This window comes from Moschus berezovskii, chromosome 19 (genome assembly GCF_049115385.1).
Source record: "Moschus berezovskii isolate FMDL1 chromosome 19, NW_MosBer_1.0, whole genome shotgun sequence".
NCBI classification, from domain to species: Eukaryota; Metazoa; Chordata; class Mammalia; order Artiodactyla; family Moschidae; genus Moschus; species Moschus berezovskii.
Genome location: NC_142478.1, coordinates 46,569,103 through 46,591,833, shown reverse-complemented (window position 1 = coordinate 46,591,833; position 22,731 = coordinate 46,569,103). Strand labels below are relative to the sequence as shown.

Sequence of the window (22,731 nt, the reverse complement as noted above, 5' to 3'; positions counted from 1 at the left end):
TGTCCCAGTTCTAAGTGAAAGAAGGAAATGGGACATTCCACAGCAGATTACAGATCAAAACTGCAATGGCTGAAGGAATAAAACAAATTCCCTTCACTTTCTAAATTGAGCCCAACACCAGTTCTTGCCAATTCTTTTCTTTGCTCCATCTCATAGGTTCCCTTTCTTTACCTAATCTTAGACCAATGAAAGAACCAGAGACATTGGTTTTTAACAGTTCATTTTTTATATACTTTTAATATTTTTAGGACACTGTGCTGGGCTGTGCTGTGTTGTGCTTAGACACTCACTTGTGTCTCTTTGAGACCCTGTGGACTGCAGTTCGCCAGGCTCCTCCATCCATGGGATTCTCCAAGCAAGAATACTCCAGTGGGTTGCCATGCCCTCCTCCAGGGAATCTTCCAAACCCAGGGATCAAAACCAGGTCTCCCACATTATAGGTGTATTCTTTACCAGCTGAGCTACCAGGAGAATCCTTTTAGGACATACCTGGGGACAAGGTTATTTTGCTCCCCAGGTTTTCAGTATTTTTACCTATAAACAGATGGGTGATTTGTAGGGCTTCCTTCCATTATTCTTGTCTTCTGAGCATGGTCATCAGCCAGCTTTGTGTCCAGTGTTTCCTTCTGAAATTCATGGGTGCAGAGAGTTACGTGTGTGAGAACACATGATGAGTTTGGAAGACTACCATGAAACATAGTCTGTTCCCATAAGTCTGTCTTCTCTTTTCACCTTCTTTGATGTCTGAAATTCTCACCATGAGATTTCTTGGAGTTAAAATTATCTTTCTACAGTTCAGTTCAGTTCAGTCGCTCAGTCGTGTCCGACTCTTTGCGACTACATGAATCACAGCACACCAGGCCTCCCTATCCATCACCAACTCCCGGAGTTCGCTTAAACTCATGTCCATCGAGTCAGTGATGCCATACAGCCATCTCATTCTCTGTCGTCCCCGTCTTCTCCCACCCCTAATCCCTCCTAGCATCAGACTCTTTTCCAGTGAGTCAGCTCGCTGCATGAGGTGGCCAAAGTATTGGAGTTTCAGCTTTAGCATCAGTCCTTCCAATGAACACCCAGGATTGATCTCCTTTAGAATGGACTGTTTGGATCTCCTTGCAGTCCAAGGGACTCTCAAGAGTCTTCTCCAGCACCATAGTTCAAAAGCATCAATTCTTTGGCGATCAGCTTTCTTCACAGTCCAACTCTCACATCCATACATGACCACGGGCAAAACCATAGCCTTGACTAGACGGACCTTGGTTGGCAAAGTAATGTCACTCACCTGGAGCCAGACATCTTGGAATGTGAAGTCAAGTGGGCCTTAGAAAGCATCACTATGAACAAAGCTAGTGGAGGTGATGGAATTCCAATTGAGCTATTTCAAATCCTGAAAGATGATGCTGTGAAAGTGCTGCACTCAATATGCCAGCAAATTTGGAAAACTCAGCAGTGGCCACAGGACTGGAAAAGGTCAGTCTTCATCACGATCCCAAAGAAAGGGAATGCCAAAGAATGCTCAAACCACCACACAATTGCACTCATCTCACACGCTAGTAAAGTCATGCTCATAATTCTCCAAGCCAGGCTTCAGCAATATGTGAACTGTGAACTTCCAGATGTTCAAGCAGCTTTTAGAAAAGGCAGAGGCACCAGAGATGAAATTGCCAACATCCGCTGGATCATGGAGAAAGCAAGAGAGTTCCAGAAAAACATCTATTTCTGCTTCATCTTTCTACAAGGTCTGTATAAACTATCCAGTACATAAAATATATTTGGAGCAATAAGTACTATATTGATTATAGAAGTTTTAAATCTGATCATGAATAAAATATTTTCACTATGAGGTAAGCATCAGACTGACAGATTGATTTCCAAGTGGCAACATGTAAATATTAACAAGATGCTGGCCAGAATACAAGCAGTCCTAAAATTGCATTATACTTTCTATTGAAAAATTAAATACGAATATTTGTGTATGAGGGATCGTTATTGTAGTTACTGTCCTTAGGTTAACATGTGTTCTCTGATGCACTGAATTCACATCTTTGAATAATCAGTTCTCATGTTGAACAACAAGTAACTGAATTAACCCTACTTAGAAGATCTGAGGGCTTTCCTGGTGGCTCAGATGGTAAACAATCTGCCTGCAATGCAGGAGACCCAGGTTTGATCCCTGGCTTGGGAAGATCCCTTGGAGAAAAAAAATGGCTATCCACTCCAGTATTCTTGCCTAGAGAATCCTATGGACAGAGGAATCTGGTGGGCTACAGTCCATGGGGTCACAAAGAGTTGGACGTGACTGAGTGACTCACACACACGCACACACACACACAAGATCCAAGTGGAATCTTATTTTAAAAAAGAAGAAACTTTCTTGCTTCTAAAATATCTAATTTTTCTAATTCATAGTGAAAGAAGTTTCCTTATTTCTTCCACTAGTATAGGGACCAGTATGTGGAGAACACTTCTCAACCTTAGAGAAAATAGAATAAATTATTTAGCTGTATTCTTTGTAAACTCATAGCTAGTTAAACAACCAGGTGGAGAAGGAGGAGCTATTAAATAGTCTCTGCTTCCAAACACTCCAGGCCAGGATACGAGGACCTATTTCTGTCTCTCCTGCTGACAAACCCCTGGTCTGGGAATAAGCAATTGCAGATGTATCTGTAAAAAGCGTTTCCCAGGTGGCTCAACGGGCTTCCCTTGTGGCTCCACTGGTAAAGAGTCTGCTTGCAATGCAGGAGACTTGGGTTCAATCCCTTGGTTGGGAAGATCCCCTGGAGAAGGAAAAGGCTACCCACTCCAGTATTCTTGCCAGGAGAAGTCCATGGACTGTATAGTCCATGGGGTCACAAAGAGTCGGATACAACTGATTGACTTTCACTCACAGGTGACTCTGTGGATAAAAAATCTGCCTGCAGTGAAGGAGACACAGGTGAGGTAGGTTAGAGTCATGGGTCAGGAAGATCCCCTGGAGAAAGGAATGTAACCCACTCCAGTACTCTTGCTTGGGAAATCTCATGGACAGAGGAGGCTGGCGGGCTACAGACCATGGGATTGCAAAGAGACAGACACAACTGAGGTGACTGAGCACATACACACACCTGTATATCTGTAAAAACCCCAAGGGGATACGGGGGTCAAGGATGTGGCTTACATGATTTTCAAGTTCTTACAACATTTTCATGCTGTTTATCCTTCTGTAAAACTGCATTAATCTTACAATTTATTGTAGTCATAAAATGAGAATTTTGCTTCCCTGGTAGCTCAGCTGGTAAAGAATCCACCTGCAATGAAGGAGACCCAAGTTCGATCCCTGGGCTGGGAAGATCCCCTGGAGAAGGGAACAACTACCCACTCCAGTATTCTGGCCTGGAGAATTCCATGCAGTCACAAAGAGTTGGACACGACTAAATGACTTTCACTTTCAAGATCTTTGAAGCTCCAGTCAATTTTAAACATCTTCATTTCTTTGGATGAAGTTGATACATATACATGTTAATTTTCCCGTATCACAAATTAGTCAGTGGTAGGGCCAAGACTGGAAATGAGGCTTTTGGCCTCTAATGACTCTGGTGAATTAGACATAAACTGACCATTGAGATAAATAGGAAAAGCCTTCTCTGTGTGGTTCTTCGTGCTTTGCAGTGGTGGAAAGGGAGGATGAAGTTTCTGCTCTGGCTCCATGGACCTCAAAGCAACAGTTAGAACTTAGACCAATCAATAATATTTTTTTGGAAAGAATACTTTCTCATGGACATGCTTTGGAACTTCAGTTATGTTATTACTGTTTTCAAATTATCTGCAGACAAAGTGGGTTGACTCCCAGTGCCCTGTAGTCAGTATGCCCAAGTGTCAGTAAATTAATAATATGCATTTAAGTTCTAATACAGTACAGCAGCCTGACTGCTACTAATTATTAAATGAGATTCAGACCAGGAAAACTTTGAAGAGGGGCTGAAATTGGGGTTTAAGCGTGAATCCTGCCTCTGTTGAATAATGAATTTCTTTCTCCAGAGACACTCAAGGTCTGTCTTTGGCTTTAGAGTTGTAACAATATCCAAATCTAAGAACAAGAGGATAAATATTTGTTTTTTAACAAGCTCATCCTCTTATACATTCTAACACTATGCAAATGTGTTGTCAGAATAGAATAGTTAAATCTTCAGGGTTTTAAACTTTGCCTCTCATTGATTTATTTACTGCTTGTTACTTTGGATATGAAAGCAGAACTTAGCAAGTCAAATACTGTTGGCAGAATACTCAGGTCTATAGCAAACAAACTGCCCCAAACATAAGTTCACTCTACAGTCTGCCAAAGTTCAGATTCTGTACCAGCTGAAACAGAAGTCCCACTAGGAGATGCAAAGGGGCTGATTGGCTGGGGCAGGGTGGGCAGGGTACATAAAAGGCAGCTGTGGACCATTTGGGGAGGTCAGCTTCATCATCCAGCCACAGTCAGAGCTCTGGGCTTCCCTGACAGTGTATCTTCACCATGAGTGGGTGCCCCTTTTTAGGAAACAACTTTGGGTGAGTATTTACCTCTATCCTGAGTATGGTTAAGCTTTTAGGAATGTCAAATATGAACAGTAATTTCAGAATTTCAAGAACAAGGGTGAAAACTGTCAGCCTTCTTCCACTGTTTAATCACCTACTTTGAAAAGTTAGGAATGAGAGAATTCTCGTCGCTCCTATTATTCGGTACTGTGCTTTCTCAAGCTCTATTTTTTACCCTTTCATTTCTTTCACCTGCAGATATGCTTTTAAACCACTCTCTGCACAAGGCAGTGAAGAAGACAAATCACAGGCTGGTGTGAATAGAGCCAGTAAAGGAGGGCTTATCTATGGGAACTACCTGCAAGTAAGTGGCATGGTCCTTACAGGGATTATCTTTCATTTTTAGGCTCTAAACTCAGCTATGTGACATTTTCATGTTTGGGGATTGTTTTGTGTTTGTTTTTGCAGTTGGGCTTCCCTGGTAGCTCAGCTGGTAAAGAATCTGCCTGCAATGCAGTAGACCCTGGTTCGATTCCTGAGTCAGGAACATCCACTAGAGAAGGGATAGGCTCCCTACTCCAGTATTCTTGGGCTTCCCTGGTGGCTCAGCTGGCAAAGAATCTGCCTGCAATATGGGAGACCTGGGTTTGATCCCTCTGTTGGGAAAAGTCCCTGGAGAAGGGAATGACTATCCGCTCCAGTATTCTTGCTTGGAGAATTCCATGGATCGTATAGTCCATGGGGTCATAAAGATTCTCAGTCACCAAATAGTTTTATGGATCTAAAGATATCTCCTTTTATACAAATGTATTCTTTTTCAAACATATATTTTTGTTAGAAAATTCTAAAGACTTGTGTGTGAAGATTCACCTGCCCAACAAAAGTACAATAACGGCAGAGAAAGCATACATAACTGGCTGGCATTGCATGACCTGTTCACATGAGACCTGGTTACTAAATCCCAGCCTAGAATTGCAAATGGAGCCAGACAGTTTCTCTTTTAAATTGTTTATTGTAAAGTGGAAATGTTGAAGACATATGTTTAGATGAAAGAAGGGTGTTACAAAGAGGTATTTGAACATTATTTTATCTTTTTTTTTTTTTGGTGACTTGGCATGTGGGAACTTAGTTCCCTGACCAGGGATTAAACCGTCACCTCTTGAGTGGAAGCATGGAGTCCCAACCACTGGACCACCAGGGAAGTTGCTAGAGATTATTTTTAAGATGTGAAATGATTAGAGTCCTTGATGACTTTGTTGATGGGTTTCTAAGGATAAGCTGATAGACAACATTAAGACCTTCTTAGAATGGATTCTTTAGGAGAATAAAAGAACAGCAGACACACAGTAGGCTAAACAAGTTATAGAGCTTGGCTTCAAGAGATGGAAGGGTAATTTCTCAGTGAGGGTAATAGTATGTATTAGGATAGATTCCTGGGCTTCCCCAGTGGCACAGTGGCAAAGAATTCACCTGCCAATGCAGGAGACTCTAGAGACTCGGATTCAAACCCTGGGTCGGGAAGATCCTTTGGAGGAGGGCATGGCAAACCACTCCAGAATTCTTGCCTGGATAATCCCATGGACAGAGGAGCCTGGTGGGCTACAGTCCATTTGGTCACAAAGAGTCAGACATGACAGCACACACACATACACAAATATAATTTCTTCTGAAAGGAATAAAACTCATAAAATTCAACTCAGTCCTTGTGAAGAGACATTAATTGTTTAAAAGAAAGTAGATTGGTTTCTGAGTATTTGAGAGACTTTTTTTTACAGTATCATATTCTATTTATTAAAGTTGGTAAAAATCAAGTTTTGTAATTTCAATATCAGTCTTTTTGCACTCCCTTTTTCCAGTTTTATTGAGATATAATTGACATACAACGTCACATAAGTTTAAGGTGCCCACATATTGATTTGATTACACTTAGATATGGCATAGTGATTACTACCAGAGCATTAACTAGTGCCTGCATCATGTCACATAATCACCTTTCTTTTTTTTGTGGTAAGAACACTTAAGATCTAGTATACGATACATTGTCATTAACTACAATCACTATTGTGTACATTAGATCCTAACTGTAACTTATTCATCATGTAAATAGAAGTTTCTACAAAATCAGTTTTTCTATTTTTTTGTTTGAAGTTGGAAAAAGTTTTGAATGCACAGGAGCTTCAAAGTGAAATAAAAGGAAATAAAATCCATGATGAACATCTTTTTATCATAACTCATCAAGGTAAGTCGCACACAGAGTTGAACAGTAACTATTCATAGTAGTTTCCCATTAGTAATGAGGAAAGTTACAATGCTTTTAACTGTAGAATGGTGGAAGAGTAAAGGATTACATTTGTTAGGATGCTTGCAAATACTTCGCTGTCAGATAAATGATTATAGGTCCTCCTTCTGGGATTTATTACAGTCTTCTGTTACCTCACTACTTATTGGATCAGGTAGGACTTTGTCCTTAATCCAAAGAGACTTTTTGTCTCTTGGAATTGACAAAGAATCGGAAAGTTAAGATGTCACTGCTTGCCAACTCAGAGCTATTTACAAGAAATAGATAACTCACATTTACTGTAACTTTACATGTCCAACAGAAATCTGGTACTAAACAGAAATATAAATTTTATCTAAAATGTGTATTTATTCTCTCCAGACTTCTAACCTCTGGCTAGTGGTTATTTAACGTAGGAGTCCATGACTTTGGAAGTTTAGGAAGTCTCGGAACTTTTTGAATTGTGTGCAAGATTTCACAAATATGTGTCTTACAGAAGTCTGTTACCCCCAAACATTAAGATTTACTCTAAATCCTTTGTGTCATAATATTGTCCTCTGGTTGATCATGGCCTATGTCTCATGCTGATCAGTGCTGCATTTCTAGATGTTTCTTTGTCTTATCAATTCTGTCCGTCTTTTCATCAAATGATTGTTTTCTTCACTGACTGGCTAATATAATCAACTCCTTTGAGAAAAAAAAAAAAGGAAAATAATTGGCTTAATGTGTTACTTCTGTTTTTTACGTTGACATTCTGTTGGTGGCTTATACCAAGACAAAATCAGTGAGGGCAGAATGATAGCAGGTCAGCATACATCTAGAATCAGAAATCTATTTTGAATCCCATCTCCAGCATTAAAGATGATGCAACCTCAGTCAGGTTTCTGGACCAGTAATTCTCTCCATTTCCTCATCTGTACAATGGGAAGAATGATTACATCTTCTCATTCATAGAACTCCTGTGAGGATGACATGAGATAAGGTGTGTTACACACTTAGTTCAAGGTACAGCATGCAATGAGCTCATAGTAAATGGTAGCTTGCATCATTTGATGGAGAAACTTTCCTTCCATCAGAACACAAGTTCAGCAGGTCATGGGACCTGCTACCCAGAGTTAAACTTGAAAAACTGATAAATAAACTGATCAAAAAATATTTGATTTGCTTTTTTTGTCTAAAGATGGAAATTAGATTTCTAAAGTCTTCTTAGCTCTAATTTAAAGGTATAATTTTATTCCCTTCATTAGTACAGAAGCACAGCCTTTGCCCAAACAGAATGCATGAGCAATCATTAAAATGATTCATTTCCATGTTCCCCTAATGACTGTGTTTGCTGTTTAATTTATCAACTTATAAAATAATCACCCAGTGTTTATCTTATCTCAGACATTATGCCAGGAGCTGAGGGAAACCGATGAATATGCCTGTTCATAACTTGTCCTCCCTGTAAAGTCTAAATCTTTAGAAACAAAAATGTTGTCAAACTCATCAGGTTGCGTGCGTGCATGCTTAGTTGCTCAGTGGTGTCCAACTTTTGCGACCTTATGGACTGTAGCCCACCAGGCTCCTCTGTCCATGGGATTATCCAGGCAAGAATACTGGAATGGGTAGCCAGTTCCTTCTCCACAGAAACTTCCCGACCCAGGGATCGAAGCCATATTGCAGGGATCAAACTTTTGTATTGCAGGCAGATTCTTTTCTGTCTGAGCCATCAGGGAAGCCCATTCATTAGGTTCATGAATATTAATATCTCACTTTATAGATATTCAGTATTACTTCTGCTTCTCCACACACCTCCAGCTTCCACATGGGAAGATAAGATTATTTGCTGTATCCCAACAGACATTTACAATATTTTGTTGAAAGAAATCAGTTCAAAAATAACATAAAGCATATAGATAACATACCTGACATATTAAAATATTCATTAAAAGGAGGCTATTTTAACTTGATCACTAATACATGTTTGTAGCATAACATAGGGCTATGTTGGCATTTATAGACATTTAAATTACATTTTTATTTTTCTTTCGATGTGTTAGCCTTGCCTTTCATATAATTATGGTCAAAAGGCTCCCGACTGATGATGATCTTTTCCTTGCAGCTTATGAACTCTGGTTTAAGCAGATCCTGTGGGAATTAGATTCTGTTCGTGAGATCTTTCAGAATGGCCATGTGAGTTGCTATGTCACAATATTGCTTTCATACTTTTCTTTGAGAGTGTAGAAAATATTATTAATGGGAAAAGTTTAACAACAAATGGTGGAATTAGTATTTAAGGGGAAAAAAAGTTTCTAGTGTAGAGAGTTTTGGAGAAGGTGATGGCACCCCACTCCAGTACTCTTGCCTGGAAAATCCCATGGATGGAGGAGCCTGGTAGGCTGCAGTCCATGGGGTCGCTAAGAGTCGAACATGACTGAGTGACTTTACTTTCACTTTTCACTTTCATGCATTGGAGAAGGAAATGGCAACCCACTCCAGTGTTCTTGCCTGGAGAATCCCAGGGACGGGGGAGCCTGGTGGGCTACCATCTATGGGGTTGCACAGAGTCGGACACGACTGAAGTGACTTAGCAGCAGCAGCAGTGTAGAGAGTTTAGTAGTGTTCTTCCAGTGTAATTATCACCATGCCCTTGCTTTAAGATTCCTTTCAAATTTTATTTTCAAGTCCCTTGTTTGGAAATCAATTTTTCCCCCCTGCAACAAGTTGTTACAAATGACGGTGGATTGCCAGGACAGCTAATGTAGATTCTTTAATCAATAGCTACCAGAATTGTATTTCTAATGAATGTTTGCTATGGGAAGATAGGAGCAATCATGAGGGAGGTGAGACAGGAGGAGAGGTGGAGACAGGGAAAGAGAACAGACAAGATGAGGAGGATGAACCAGAGGAGGATGAGGAGGAGCAGAGTGGGAGAAGGAAGAGTCAGAATCCTGGTGATGTTCTCGCAGCTTCCCTCCCAGCCCACTTCTCCCACATGTACCTTCCTCCATCCTTGGAGGACACAGGGCACAGCCTTGTGTTCTCTAGCTCAGAGCCCCTGTGCCCAGGGGGCTGGGAAGGATAGAACATCCATCCTCAGACAGTGAACTTCATCCCCATCCATCTCCATGGCAACTCCTGCCCTTGGGACAGAACAGAGGAACCTAAGTGTCTGCTTAATCCTAACCCACAAGTCTCCATGTTCTTCTAACCTTTATTCCTCAGAGCAAAACTAAGAGAGACATTTGTTTTGAAATCAGTGGGAGTTGTGTTCCAGAATTTAGTTAAATTGTCCTTCCATAGAATTTTTCTAGTTTTAAAGAAAAAAATGATTTTAATGTTGCAGATACTCCTTGCTAACAATTCTGAGTTGCCATTAGTTTAGCATCTACCTAAGGCACATTTTGGAGAAGGAAATGGCAACCCACTCCAGTGTTCTTGCCTGGAGAATCCCACGGACGGGGGAGCCTAGTGGGCTTCCGTCTATGGGGTCACACAGAGTCAGACACGACTGAAGTGATTTTGCAGCAGCAGCAGCAAGGCACATTTTAATGCAAATGTTCCTCTTTAAAGTAGAGATAACATCCACAGGAGTGCATTGTCTGCTGCTGCTACTGCTCAGTCTCTTCAGTCGTGTTCGACTCTGTGCGACCCCATGGACTGCAGCCCATCAGGCTCCTCGGTCCATGGGATTTTCCAGACAAGAGTACTGGAGTGGGGTGCCAGTGCATTGTCACTTATGCTCTATTTAGTCTGTCCCAGAATTGAGGGTTGTTTACTCAGTGTCTTGTCTCTTAACTCCCAGGTCAGGGATGAGAGGAATATGCTGAAGGTGGTCACCCGAATGCACCGAGTAGGGGTGATCCTCAAACTCTTGGTCCAGCAGTTTTCTGTCCTGGAGACCATGACAGCCTTGGACTTCAACGACTTCAGGTGTGCACGTGGCTTGGCCAGCATGCAGGGGTTACCCTTCCCTTCTGATGGGCTAGAGAGAACGTGCCTGCTGTTTTGTGTGGCGTTAAGGAGTTGGTCCGACTGACACTCTATCACTGTGAGCACTTGTGAGCCATCATCTCGAAGCATTTGAGTGGCTATTGAAAATATTTCATCTCTTCCTTTTGCATATGAACATAACGGGATTCATTAAATTAAATTCATCATGTGTACCCTGGTTTTATTCCAAATGGATTTTAGATAGCTTAGCAAACTGGCTTAAAAGGCTGATATAATACACATAACTAAATTTAAATGATTAAAAACCAAAAGTACAAGAGAAACAGGAATGATATATAAAGAAGCATGTCACCAAAACTGACAGCATAAGTTATGGATTGAACTATAAATTTTATTTTTTATGTGTCTTAAAATTTTATTTTATATTAGACTACAGTTAAAACAATGTTGTGTTAGGTTCAGGTGTTCAGCAAAGTGATTCAGTTATACATGTACATGTATCTATTCTTTTTCAGATTCTTTTCCCACTTAGGTTATTATGGAATGTTTAGCAGTCAAACTATAAATTTTATAAGAAAACATTTTTCATAACTAAGATTTGAGAAGAAATTTTAAGAGCATGGGGTGCAGAAACAGTGTCTTCTACATAGTTGGTAATCAATGAAAAGAAGTGGAATTCCTTTTAGTATATACTTAACGAATTGAAGTCTTAGTACCAGTTATAGGGAGAACATTTATGGGATGTGAGGGTTGTGCCTGGTGGGAGTAATCACATTTTGTGATGCCCTGTTTTGTGCTAGGCAACACCCCATTCATTTCACTTGTAGAGTCTCGCAGTGCTGAACTTTGAGAATTGAACTTTAAGGAGAAACGGAAGAAAATTTACAAAGGGACTTTTAGCACTACTGAATAAGAAGTATTGCTCAATGTTCATCTGACTTTATCTTAGGAAAAAAATTAGTATACACATATGCATGTGCATGCATGCATGTGTATACATAAGTACACATGTGAACACACATACACAGATATAAATACACATTGGTACACATACGACCTTTCACAAACTATACAAACATCAGTCTGCGGAGAGGATGATGGCTAGGAGTTCGTTGTCCTGATTTGGATCAAGTCCAAGTCATGGGTTCAGCCCTGGGCTGTTGTGTGTCTGTGCCTGGCGACACCTTCAGAGTCACATGACCACCACCTTCCCCCCTCCCCAAGAAGCCAGTGTTACAGCGATTTACAATGTACATCTTCCCCTGCTCTTCTCTCCCGGGACCTGTTCTCAAAGAGAGTACTTATCCTCGGCGTCCGGCTTCCAGAGTCTGCAGTTCCGCCTGTTAGAAAACAAGATAGGGGTTCTGCAGAGCTTGAGGGTCCCTTACAACAGAAGACACTACCGCGACAACTTCAGAGGGAAGGACAACGAGCTTCTGCTGAAGTCCGAGCAGGAAAGGACGCTGCTGCAGCTGGTGGAGGTGCGTGCGCGAACGTGACGCCTCGCTCAGCCGTTCACTGAGCTTCTGCGAGATCCGGACTTCAAAACTCCTACCGAAATTGGGTTGCATTTGTTGTAAATAAGAGAAGAATGGATTTATAAAAATACTTCAACTGGTAAATTCTACTAATTAAAATATTAAGAACGCTCTTGAGAACTTCAGAGATATTTCTATAGTCAATGATATGTTAATATGGTGGCTCAGACGGAAAAGCGTCTGTCCACAATGCGGGAGGCCTGGGTTCGATCCCTGGGTTGGGAAGATCCCTTGGAGAAGGAAATGGCAACCCACTCCAGTACTATTGTCTGGAAAATCCCATGGACAGAGGAGCCTGGTACGCTACAGTCCATGGGGTCGCAAAGAGTCGGACATGACTGAGCGACTTCACTTTCATATCTTATTAAAACAATCCTTTTAAACATTCCTGCTAAGCAACTAGTATTGGATTAGCTGATTTTTAAATTGGGTATGGTTATTTATTTAATAAGCTTTACTTTAAAATATTCCATAATTGAAAAGTTCCACAAGTTGAGTATGTTTCTTAATTAAACTACATCACTAAGGTTCATCACTAAAGTTCTGTCCTTCAGAATTTCCCCTAGTCATATCTAATTCTCTGTGGGTCTGTACGTGGTCCTGAGGAATTATTAGTTTCTGTGCAAGAAAATTATTAAATAAGGATTGTACAGTCTTGATTTCCTGGACAAAGGCTTTTATTTTGCAAATTAAACTTTTTCTTTTAGCAGTTTATGCTCTGCTCACTAATCCCCTGGGCATTGTAAATACAGGTTTAGGTTAGTATACTATTAATGCCACTTAATGGCTATAGAAAAAGAATCACAAAGTTAAAATCAAAACCAAGAATAGGCTACATAGAGCTCACAGAGATGCATGGACTCGTTTTTATTTCTAGATTAAAAATCCTGTGGAATCTTGAAATGATTGAGTAGCTAGCCGATTTCAAAGTTGCTTAGTACACAGTGTCCTTGCATTTAGAGCAAATCAAATTATATATGTTATGATTCCTTCAGCTCCTAAGACATAAACTATTTTGAGAATAAACCAGTATACCTCATTAAAACAACATATACATATGTTCATAGATTTATAGAACAAAATTGGGATTTCTGTAATAATTTGTTAATAAAAAGTAAATTTTTAATATGATTGCCTTCTAGATTAGGAGATAAAAACACTGCTGTTTTATAAATGAAGAAATTGAAGGGGAGAGGGGATATAGCTCAGTGGTAGAGCATTTGACTGCAGAAATTGAAAGGAAAGGATGTATTGAAAATGAAATTGAAAATGATTAAGGATGTATTGACATTTCCCTCAAAACCAGGAAAACTTTATATTTCAAGTTCATAGATGTTTATTACAAAACATTTTACATATTTTAAATTTTACAATGTATTCACTTGAAAAATATTTACTTCAGGCATGGCTGGAAAGAACCCCAGGTTTAGAGCCGCATGGATTTAACTTCTGGGGAGAGCTTGAAAAGAACATTGTCAAAGGTTTGGAAGAAGAATTCACAAAGATTCAGGTATTTGTGAAACCATAAGTAAACATAAGTTTACTACAGAAGAAGTTTTGGGGATTTTATTTTAATTTTATTTTCTCTTAGTCTTTCATTTTCCTTATATTCTTCTACATGTGCATCTGCTTGGAATATATTACATGAGTGATTTCATTTTATTGATGTGTAATAAAAAATAAATGAAGGAGCTTATTGTAGGTAAGATTTTGAGGAGATGAGACAAATAGACATTTTTCATTTTTTCTGAAAGTTTGAGGTATAGTTGTCTTACAATGTTGTATTAGTTTCTGCTGTAAAACAAAGTGAATCAGCCATATGTATACATACATCCTGTCTGTCTTGAGACTCCAACTCCCCCATTGCACCCCTCTAAGTCATCACAGAGCACCAATCTGAGCTCCCTGTGCTATACAGCAGCTTCCCACTAGCTATCTATCTTATAGTAGTGTATATATAGGGCTTCCCAGGTGGCACAGTGGTAAAGAATCCACCTGCCTCTGCAGGAGATGCAAGAGAGGTGGGTTTGATCCTTGGGTCTGGAAGATTCCCTGGAGGTGAAAATGGCAACCCACTCCAGTATTCTTGCCTGGAAAATCCCATGGGCAGAGGCTACAGTCCATGAGGTCACAAAAGAGTCAGACATGACTGAGCGACTGAACACAAACATGCATAGTGTATATATGATCCCAATCTCCCAAGTTATCTTGCTCTCTTGCCCTCTGTTTCCAACCCTCCATGTCCACAAATCTGTTCTCTACATGTTCATCTCTATTCCTGCCCTGCACTGTTTATAACAGCCACAATCTGGCAACAACCTAAATGTCTATCAACTAGAATGGATGAAGATGTGGTACATTTATAAAATAGAGTATTAATCAGCCATAAAAAAGGAACAAAATTAGGTAATTTGGAGAGAAGTGGATGCACCTAGAGTCTGTCGTACAGAGTGAAGTAAGTCAAAAAGAGGAAAAATAAACTATATTAATGCATATATGTGGAGGAATGGTACAGATGAACCTAGTTGTATGATTGTAATTTAACAAGTTTTCAGTGTTTCAGTCCCACCAGATAGAGATCAGGGGACTCGGTTTTTGCTCACATTTTTTTCTCTATCACTAGCCTCACTTTTGCTGAATAAATTAATAGTCCACTGGCCATAGAAGGCACACACATTCTGACTACATGATATGTTTGATCTGGTAAATGGAAGTCAGCTGGAGTAACTGATTTTTGCTTCAAGTAATTGAGTTCTAAGTAGAGCATGTGTTGAAGGCAGGAAAATGCAAATTTCCTTAAACAAATCAATAAATATCAAATGAATTAAAATATAACACTGGAAAATATCTAAGGAATTGTATTTATAGAATACTGCACTGAAGATATAATTTCAGTAGAATTAGTAGTTTCTTTGACTAGGAATTCTTCCCTTTTCCTAAGTGAAATTAATTTATTCCCTGTATCAAATAATTGTCTAAAATTAGACATTATTGACCACTCATAGTCACTCCAGTTTTGCCCGAGTTCATTTATCATGACATTTATGAAAAGAATATTTGAGTTTAGCAAATCATTTAAATGTAAACAAAAGGGCAGTGGGCATGAGGGAGGGCCTGGCTCATAATTTCCAAGCTATAGTCTTAGATGATACAGTGCATATCCTAGGGACACCTTTTCTGCACCTGGGCTAGTCTATTTCTCACAAGCAGTATTTTCTAAAATAAGAATTTATTTTCTCTTGGGAATATTAATGCAGCTTTTCTCCCACAGGCTAAGGAAGAGTCAGAGGAAAAGGAGGAACAAATAGCTGAATTTCAGAAGCAGAAAGAGGTATTACTGTCCTTATTTGATGAGAAACGTCATGAGCATCTCCTTAGTAAAGGTAGGCATTTCTATTCAGAGGATCCTTCCCCTGGAACATAAGACTGTGAGACCAAAATACCAAACCCTACTTTGAGGGGATAAAATGGACATTGGTATTTCCATTCATAGAAGTAAGGAATTTTAAAATTTATCTTGCAAGTTATCTTTATCAATTTTTTCCTTTTTGAAAGTGACAAAATATATTTAATAAACTTTATAATTCTATAATTTAGTTGCATTATTTTCAAGGAGATATTTAGAAATGATACAGGAACTAAGTATTTAGAGGAAAAAAGGCATGTCCTTTTGTCTGTGGCTGTTTATTGCATGATTTCTAACTCTGTCTATTTAAAAGTTTTGACAATTTAAAGTGTGTGTGTATATACATGTATGCATTATTTTGTCTTTTAAAATTTAATGCTAAAATAATGTTTTAAATGATAGTTTTCCAAATTCAAGCTAAGGGATTAAATATTTAACTAACATTCACAGTATTTTCTAATAACATGAACAATTACTTAAGGTGATGATGCCAAATTAACATGAGTGCCTTAAATTCCCTATTAAGTTAAAACTTGTTCCATGTCTTGCAGGAGAAAGACGGCTGTCATACAAAGCACTTCAGGGGGCATTGATGATATATTTTTACAGGTAAAAACAAATCAAAAGAAGATAATTTGAAGCAAAAAGTTGAGGAGTAGATATAGTTAATGTATCCAGTATAAAGCTTATGCATTGCAATCATAGTTTTTAAAAAGTCATTTAGATTTGGGGAAAAGCTTAGAAAATAATTGTGAAGTTTCATGAGGTTTTTCTTTATTTTAAATAGTAAGAGTCCAGTGTTATCCCTGTCATGGGTTAAAACACACACACACAAGTTAATCAAATATCCTTTTCATTAAATTCTGTGACATTGTGTCCTAAGGACCCGAAGTTGAATCTGTCTCAGAATCTTAGCCATGAAATCGGTTCTGTCATTTAACGACATTGTTATTCCTGTTTTATAAAATGAAAAAAAAAAAAAATGAAGTAGAAGCACCGTGTAAATTGCTGTTCTGTTTGCTCTGCAATTTCAAGTCTAATTGTCATCACCGCCCACCATGTCTGAGGCCCGTCTTTGTGTTTCATAAATTGAATGTGTCAGAGCAATAGATGCCACACTGGTATAAAGAAAAAAAAAATCTATGTTTACTGCGTATCTTACTTGAATTCATTTAGTTTTTTAATCCTCTCTCACCTATTTTTCAGAATAGCAGCAGCATAGAAAACACTTTTGACTGTTTTCCTTAATTCTTAGTAAATATATGCCATTCAGGCTTATGTATCCTCTGCAGAAAATACACCGAGAGAGTTGACAAAGGTGATGAAAATGGAAAAAAAAATATATATATATAAATAAAATTATATATATCAATTTAAAATATATATAAAATATACATATATATACTTTTATTTACATATATTTATATATGTATTAGAGGAAGTTTTAACAGGCAGTCTTTGTTTTCACAGTTTAATATTCTTGTCTGGAAGAAGTTTCTGACTATTATTGGCTAGAAAACCTGAGATGGTGTCTGTGTCTGCTTTTTATGAGAATGGGGGTGAGATGTGACTCTGGTTATTTCATGTACTTCAAGGAATGTTCTAGAATCTTTAAACACACACTGCAAGATGAATTGTGTTATCCCCTAAGCCTGGGAGGGTGATCCAAGCTGTCACAGCTCCCTGGAGGCAAAGGGGATGTTGGTTTGGGGCCCTACAGGTTGTAGAGTATGTGTTCGTTCTGACACACTGGACTTGGCTGGACATGTTTATGGTCCAGATGATGATGGTGGTTTTGTTCCCTAGGGAAGAGCCCAGGTTCCAGGTCCCTTTCCAGCTGCTGACTTTCCTCATGGATGTGGACTCACTCATGACCAAGTGGAGATGTAAGCCCTTCCCCCCAACCTGACCCACAACCCTGCTCCCCTTCAAGCCCCCATTGCCCCTCTGTCCTCCACTTGTGCATGTATTTGTGTGCTGGGGGGTTGGGCTACTCTGTGAGAAAACAGCTCAGCAATTTCTCTGAGGGACACCCACCCAATGCACATGGCAGGCAGTTTTCAGGGCTCACGTGTCCTTTGGGGGTCCAGGAAAATGTGTTTGATCATCAGGAAAAAAAGTGAAGTCGCTCAGTCGTGTCTGACTCTTTGCAACCCCGTGGTCTCTACCAGGCTCCTCAGTACATGGAATTTTCCAGGCAAGAGGATTGGAGTGGGTTGCCATTTCCTTCTCCAGGGGATCTTCCCAACCCAGGGATCGAACCTGGGTCTCCCTCCTTGCAGGCAGACGCTTTACCGTCTGAGCCACCAGGGATCATCAGAAGGAAAAAGTAAACTTTAGGTCAAAGAAAATGTTTTAATTTATAATAGCAATGTATTCTCTTTGGGTCAATATAATTTGAAAGTATATGCCAGTAGTTTTATTTTAATGGAGGAAGGGCCCCATGAAGGTTGTAGGAACAAGGGCTCACAAAAGTCACAGTGTGCCCCACCCCACGCCCTGGCATCCAAGAGCTAATACGAGGAAAGAATGGATGCACCGCGCAGCCCAGACCAGGCGGAGCGCCAGGCAACCTCCGCTTGTGCCGCATCGGCTCACACGCGAAGCTCCTATTGGGAATGATAAAGGGGAGACTTTTCTCAAAGGCAATAATTGTACTGACCCCTCCTCCTCAGCGCCCTGGAGCTAATGTGTGTGTTCACCTAGATAACCACGTATGCATGGTGCACAGGATGCTCGGCAGCAAGGCGGGCACCGGCGGGTCCTCTGGGTACCAGTACCTGCGCTCCACCGTGAGGTAAGCCGGCGGCCCCCTCACCTCCGCGGGGCCACCAGCGCCTGTTTCTCCACGGAGATGTGCTTTATCTAGGCAAGTCACTTATACTTGCTCCTGTCTGAACTGCTGGAAACACATTTATCCTTAAATTAAGGAATTCCTCCAGGAGCTTTTGGACATCATTATAAACATCCTTATTTCTGGATGGTCATCAATTGGATCCTGGGATGAGAGGGGGAATGGTACCAATATTTTCATCACCTGTGAGGGAGGGAGCCAAGTTAACCCAAGGAGAAGTGTTTTCAACTCATTCTCCCTCAGGTTTGGGCTAGACTAAAACAGGTATCATTAATGTCACCAATGTCCTCTTGGCCAGATGAATGACACAGCTTGTTTACTGAAATGACTTTTATAGTATTAAAAATCACTTCCATGTCTCCAGAGTGCCCGTTTCACATTATTTACAAGGAAAGAGGGTAACATTTACTGAGCACTCAAAACATGCTAGAGAGATTTCAAGGACATTCATTTTCTTATTTAGCATTCCCAATGTTATACATAGATAGACAGATAGATAGATAGACACATCTGAAAACTGGAAAACTTATATGGCCCCTTGGGAAAGGAGAATTAGCTCAAGAATAAATGAGGTGTTCACATTTAATCTCTAAAATTCTTAAAAAAAAATTTTTTCTTGAAGTATCGTTGATTTACAATGTTGTGTTAATTTCTGCTGTACAGCAAAGTGACCCTGAAATTCTTTGTAATTCACCTATTTTCATCCCTAATCTTATCACCTGATTGACTAAATTATAAAATGCACAGTTTCAGTTTTCATTATTTTTATACATCTTCATTTTCCCAGGAATAAAAGTTAGATTGAATGATTCTAAAAATTTATTAGTTTGAATTTTTATAATCATTACACATTTTCTACTTTCCTGGAAATAAATTCTGTGAGCATGAAACCATAAATGATCATAGAAAATGAGCACACCCATCAGTGGTGGTGGGAATAGTGAACACAAACCACCTTCCTAGTGTGTCACTTTCTCATTAAATCATCACAAGGCTCTGGTGAGAGGAAGGGATTGTGGTTTTTATTTTATGAATTGGAAACCAAAGCACTAAGCTTTTGAAAACTTGACCAAGGTCACATGAGTTGCAAATGACAGCAAAATATGAACCCAAATTTTATTTTTTAATTTAATTTAATTTTTTTTATTTTACAATATTATATTGGTTGGTTTTGCCATACATTGACATGAATTCGCCCCGGGTTTACATAAGTTCCCCCTCCTGAACCCCCTCCCACCTCCCTCCTCCCTTTAAAGACAAATGTTCTTCTGCAAGTGAAATGCAAGTGAAAATAGTTGGCTAACAAAAAAGCAATTTTAAAAGTGAAAACCATTCTTACAGACATTTATTATATAATCTAAGATGGTGTTTCAATATATCAATGCACTCATGTCTGTTACTTGGCAGCTACTTTACAGGTGGTAAATATTTTCCAATGAACAACTGGGAATTTTGTTTGCTTTCAATTTATTATTTTGCATCCCACCCTTTAAAAGTCAGAAACAGGAACACATCCTTATCTTTATGAAGGTAGCATGACAGTAATAACTCTAGGTTTTGTTCTGGCCTAGTGTGGTCCACATCACTGAAACACGTAATATTGTTTTATGGACATAAACTTTGGATATGGAATAAAAATGAAGCAATCTTAATACTAACACTACTTGATATTTACAACACATTACATATATAATATGCTAGAATATAGAAATTTATTTATGGCAAAATGTCATTATTTGAAAATTTAAAAAATCTTTCATATCAATAATTCTAAAACATCTGTATATATGTGTTTTTACAGTGACAGGTACAAGGTATTTGTAGATTTATTTAATCTCTCAACATATCTGGTTCCCCGACAGTGGATTCCGAAGATGAACCCAGTCATTCATAAGTTCCTTTTACACGGCTGAATACTGTGACAGCTCTTACTTCAGCAGTGAATCAGATTAAAATCATCTGCAAAAATCTATGAAGAATATTGCTTTCTCAGTCTGCATTTTAAAAATTTTCTATGAATTTTCATGACTGTACAGAGTCCTAATGTAATATATTACTTACATATATATATATATAGCATATATTAAACATATAGCACTGTAGCACTGATTCAAACCTAGAAATAATTTTATCACCTCGTTTGTGATAACAGACTAAACATTAAGATAAATTCAGTTAAATTATAACATTGTACATAGTGTGTTTTCCTGTTAAAAACAATGTCCTAGTACTTATCTTAATGTAACCATGTAATGTAATGGTTATCTCATTTCAAACATTGTAAGCTTGTAAACTTCAGCTGTTTCAAATACTTTATGCAATAAAATGTGTCATTCTGTACAAAGAGGTGTTCAGTCAAAACATTTTTGCAAGTATTAAAACTGTTTTTTGACATATATTCTTTCAGAAACATTGATTGCATTTGTTAGGACTCTTGGTGGCCAAGGGCAGAAATCTATCTGAAACTTACTTCGAGGGGTTCACTGGGCAGTTACTCCAGGAGATCCTATATGTGAGAAAAGCTTGGGAAGCTTGGAGCCCCTAGGGATGGATGCGGGCCCGGGAGACCTCAGTTCCTGGCACCTGGGGGAAACTCGGTTTCACCTCTCATTTTCAGTAGGGATTGGCCTTGCTCTTCCCTGCTGTGGACCAGTTCTGTCCTTAGGCTGCATCCATGCTTCAGCACCTCTAGACTCCCAGAGGGAAAAGTGCTCTTCCCAGCCCCAAGCCTCATGGTCTGGGAGGCAGACCGCACCCTAAGGCACGGCAGAATTGAGGTGCCCAGGGGTATTCTTTCCAGAAGACAGGAGACAGATAAACTAAGAAATGACCAAGTTCACTTGTCATGAAAAGTGTGAGACCCAGAGTTTAGATCAGTTTGGATCCGTTTAGATCAGTTCCTTTCTTCTCTTTCTAGCATGGCCTGGCAATACTTAGTGGAATTTCTGTTATGAAAATATTATAAAAATATTTGGGATGTAGAGTAACCTTGACCTAGGGTGATTATCTCTGTAAGAAGCAGGTTCTTGATGGAACTGAACTATTTTTTGGTCTCAATTGCAACGTTTTCTTATAAGAATCATACTGTCTAGTTTCTCTCTAAATTACATATAATTGCTTTTGCCTGTATGTGTGTGTGTATACATATGTAGTACCTGATGGTGGTTAAGCTGAAAAATCCAAAGACAAATAGCATGGTGGCAGGTGGTAGTCCCTTAAGTTTGACAGTAAATGCATCTATTAATTACCTATTTTGACACAACGAGGTTAATCCCCAGTTTCCTATCTGTTTAATGGGGATAAAGTTTACAATTTTTGCTTTTTCTCAAGAAGCAATGAAGAAATATGTTAATGGATGTTCTGTCACCAAGATGCCTTGGAAGTTTGAAAATAAATGTTATTTGTCAAGACTTATTCTTTTAATAAGTAATCTTATTTAATTATTTTTATCTCGTTTCTTGGTGTGCTAGGTTATACAGCTGGAAGGGATTTTTTCAAATGATGTATCACTAATTCTTATGTAAATGTCAAGACCACTTATGTACTATGTGTGTGTACTCAGTCGTGTCCGACTCTGTGCGTCCCCGTGGACTGTAGCCCGCCAGCCTCCTCTGTCCATGGAATTTTCCAGGCAAGGACACTGGAGTAGGTTGCCATTTCCTACTCCAAAACCACTTATAATGTCCTATTTAAACTTGCTTCTAGTGTCTACAATGCATTTAGTAATTCTTAAGTAAATCAAGAAATCAATTTAGTATTCACTCTGAGATCCCAGTGAAATCACATCCAGGAACATCTTGATGGTTTTTCATTATGACTTCTACTAAATACGTGACGATTTCATTGCTCTGCTTTTGGCCTCACTGGGTGAATGCCCAGCAGCTTGTCAGAGCTGGACCACAGCACACACCCCTGTGGAATAGTAGCTGGTGAGGCTGAGAAGCCAGTGAAAGAGTTAAAGCTTAGGCAGGCAGTCCAAGGCCCTTTAAGGAGGTGAACAGTCTTGCTCATGCTACAATGTGTCTTGCCTGAGATACATATTTAGGTCTGGAACAAATGATCACACAGCACAATGTATTACTCATGTAAATGCTTTTCTTAGGCCCTATGTTAATGATTATAATTGTAACAGATCTTGCCTGGGAACCTGTTTCTCAAGACTTGTATCCCTGATTGCACAGCAACAGTATATCTCACCCAGAGAGGTTGCCCTGAACCTGTT

At 39.2% G+C, this 22,731-nt stretch overlaps 1 protein-coding gene across 1 annotated transcript in view; it reads left to right on the top strand.

Annotated features, from left to right (window-relative positions):
- The window catches only part of TDO2 (tryptophan 2,3-dioxygenase), a 40,970-nt gene extending 19,332 nt beyond the window's left edge, over positions 1 to 21,638 (top strand). The window contains 12 exon segments of the mRNA XM_088827855.1: positions 4,756 to 4,861; positions 6,646 to 6,736; positions 8,880 to 8,950; positions 10,563 to 10,690; positions 12,006 to 12,192; positions 13,652 to 13,759; positions 15,521 to 15,632; positions 16,207 to 16,264; positions 17,462 to 17,541; positions 18,362 to 18,452; positions 20,311 to 20,410; positions 20,412 to 21,638. Of these exon segments, the coding sequence (XP_088683981.1) occupies positions 4,756 to 4,861; positions 6,646 to 6,736; positions 8,880 to 8,950; positions 10,563 to 10,690; positions 12,006 to 12,192; positions 13,652 to 13,759; positions 15,521 to 15,632; positions 16,207 to 16,264; positions 17,462 to 17,541; positions 18,362 to 18,452; positions 20,311 to 20,410; positions 20,412 to 20,462 (1,183 nt within the window). The 3' untranslated portion in view covers positions 20,463 to 21,638.
- Positions 21,639 to 22,731: the final 1,093 nt, after the last annotated feature.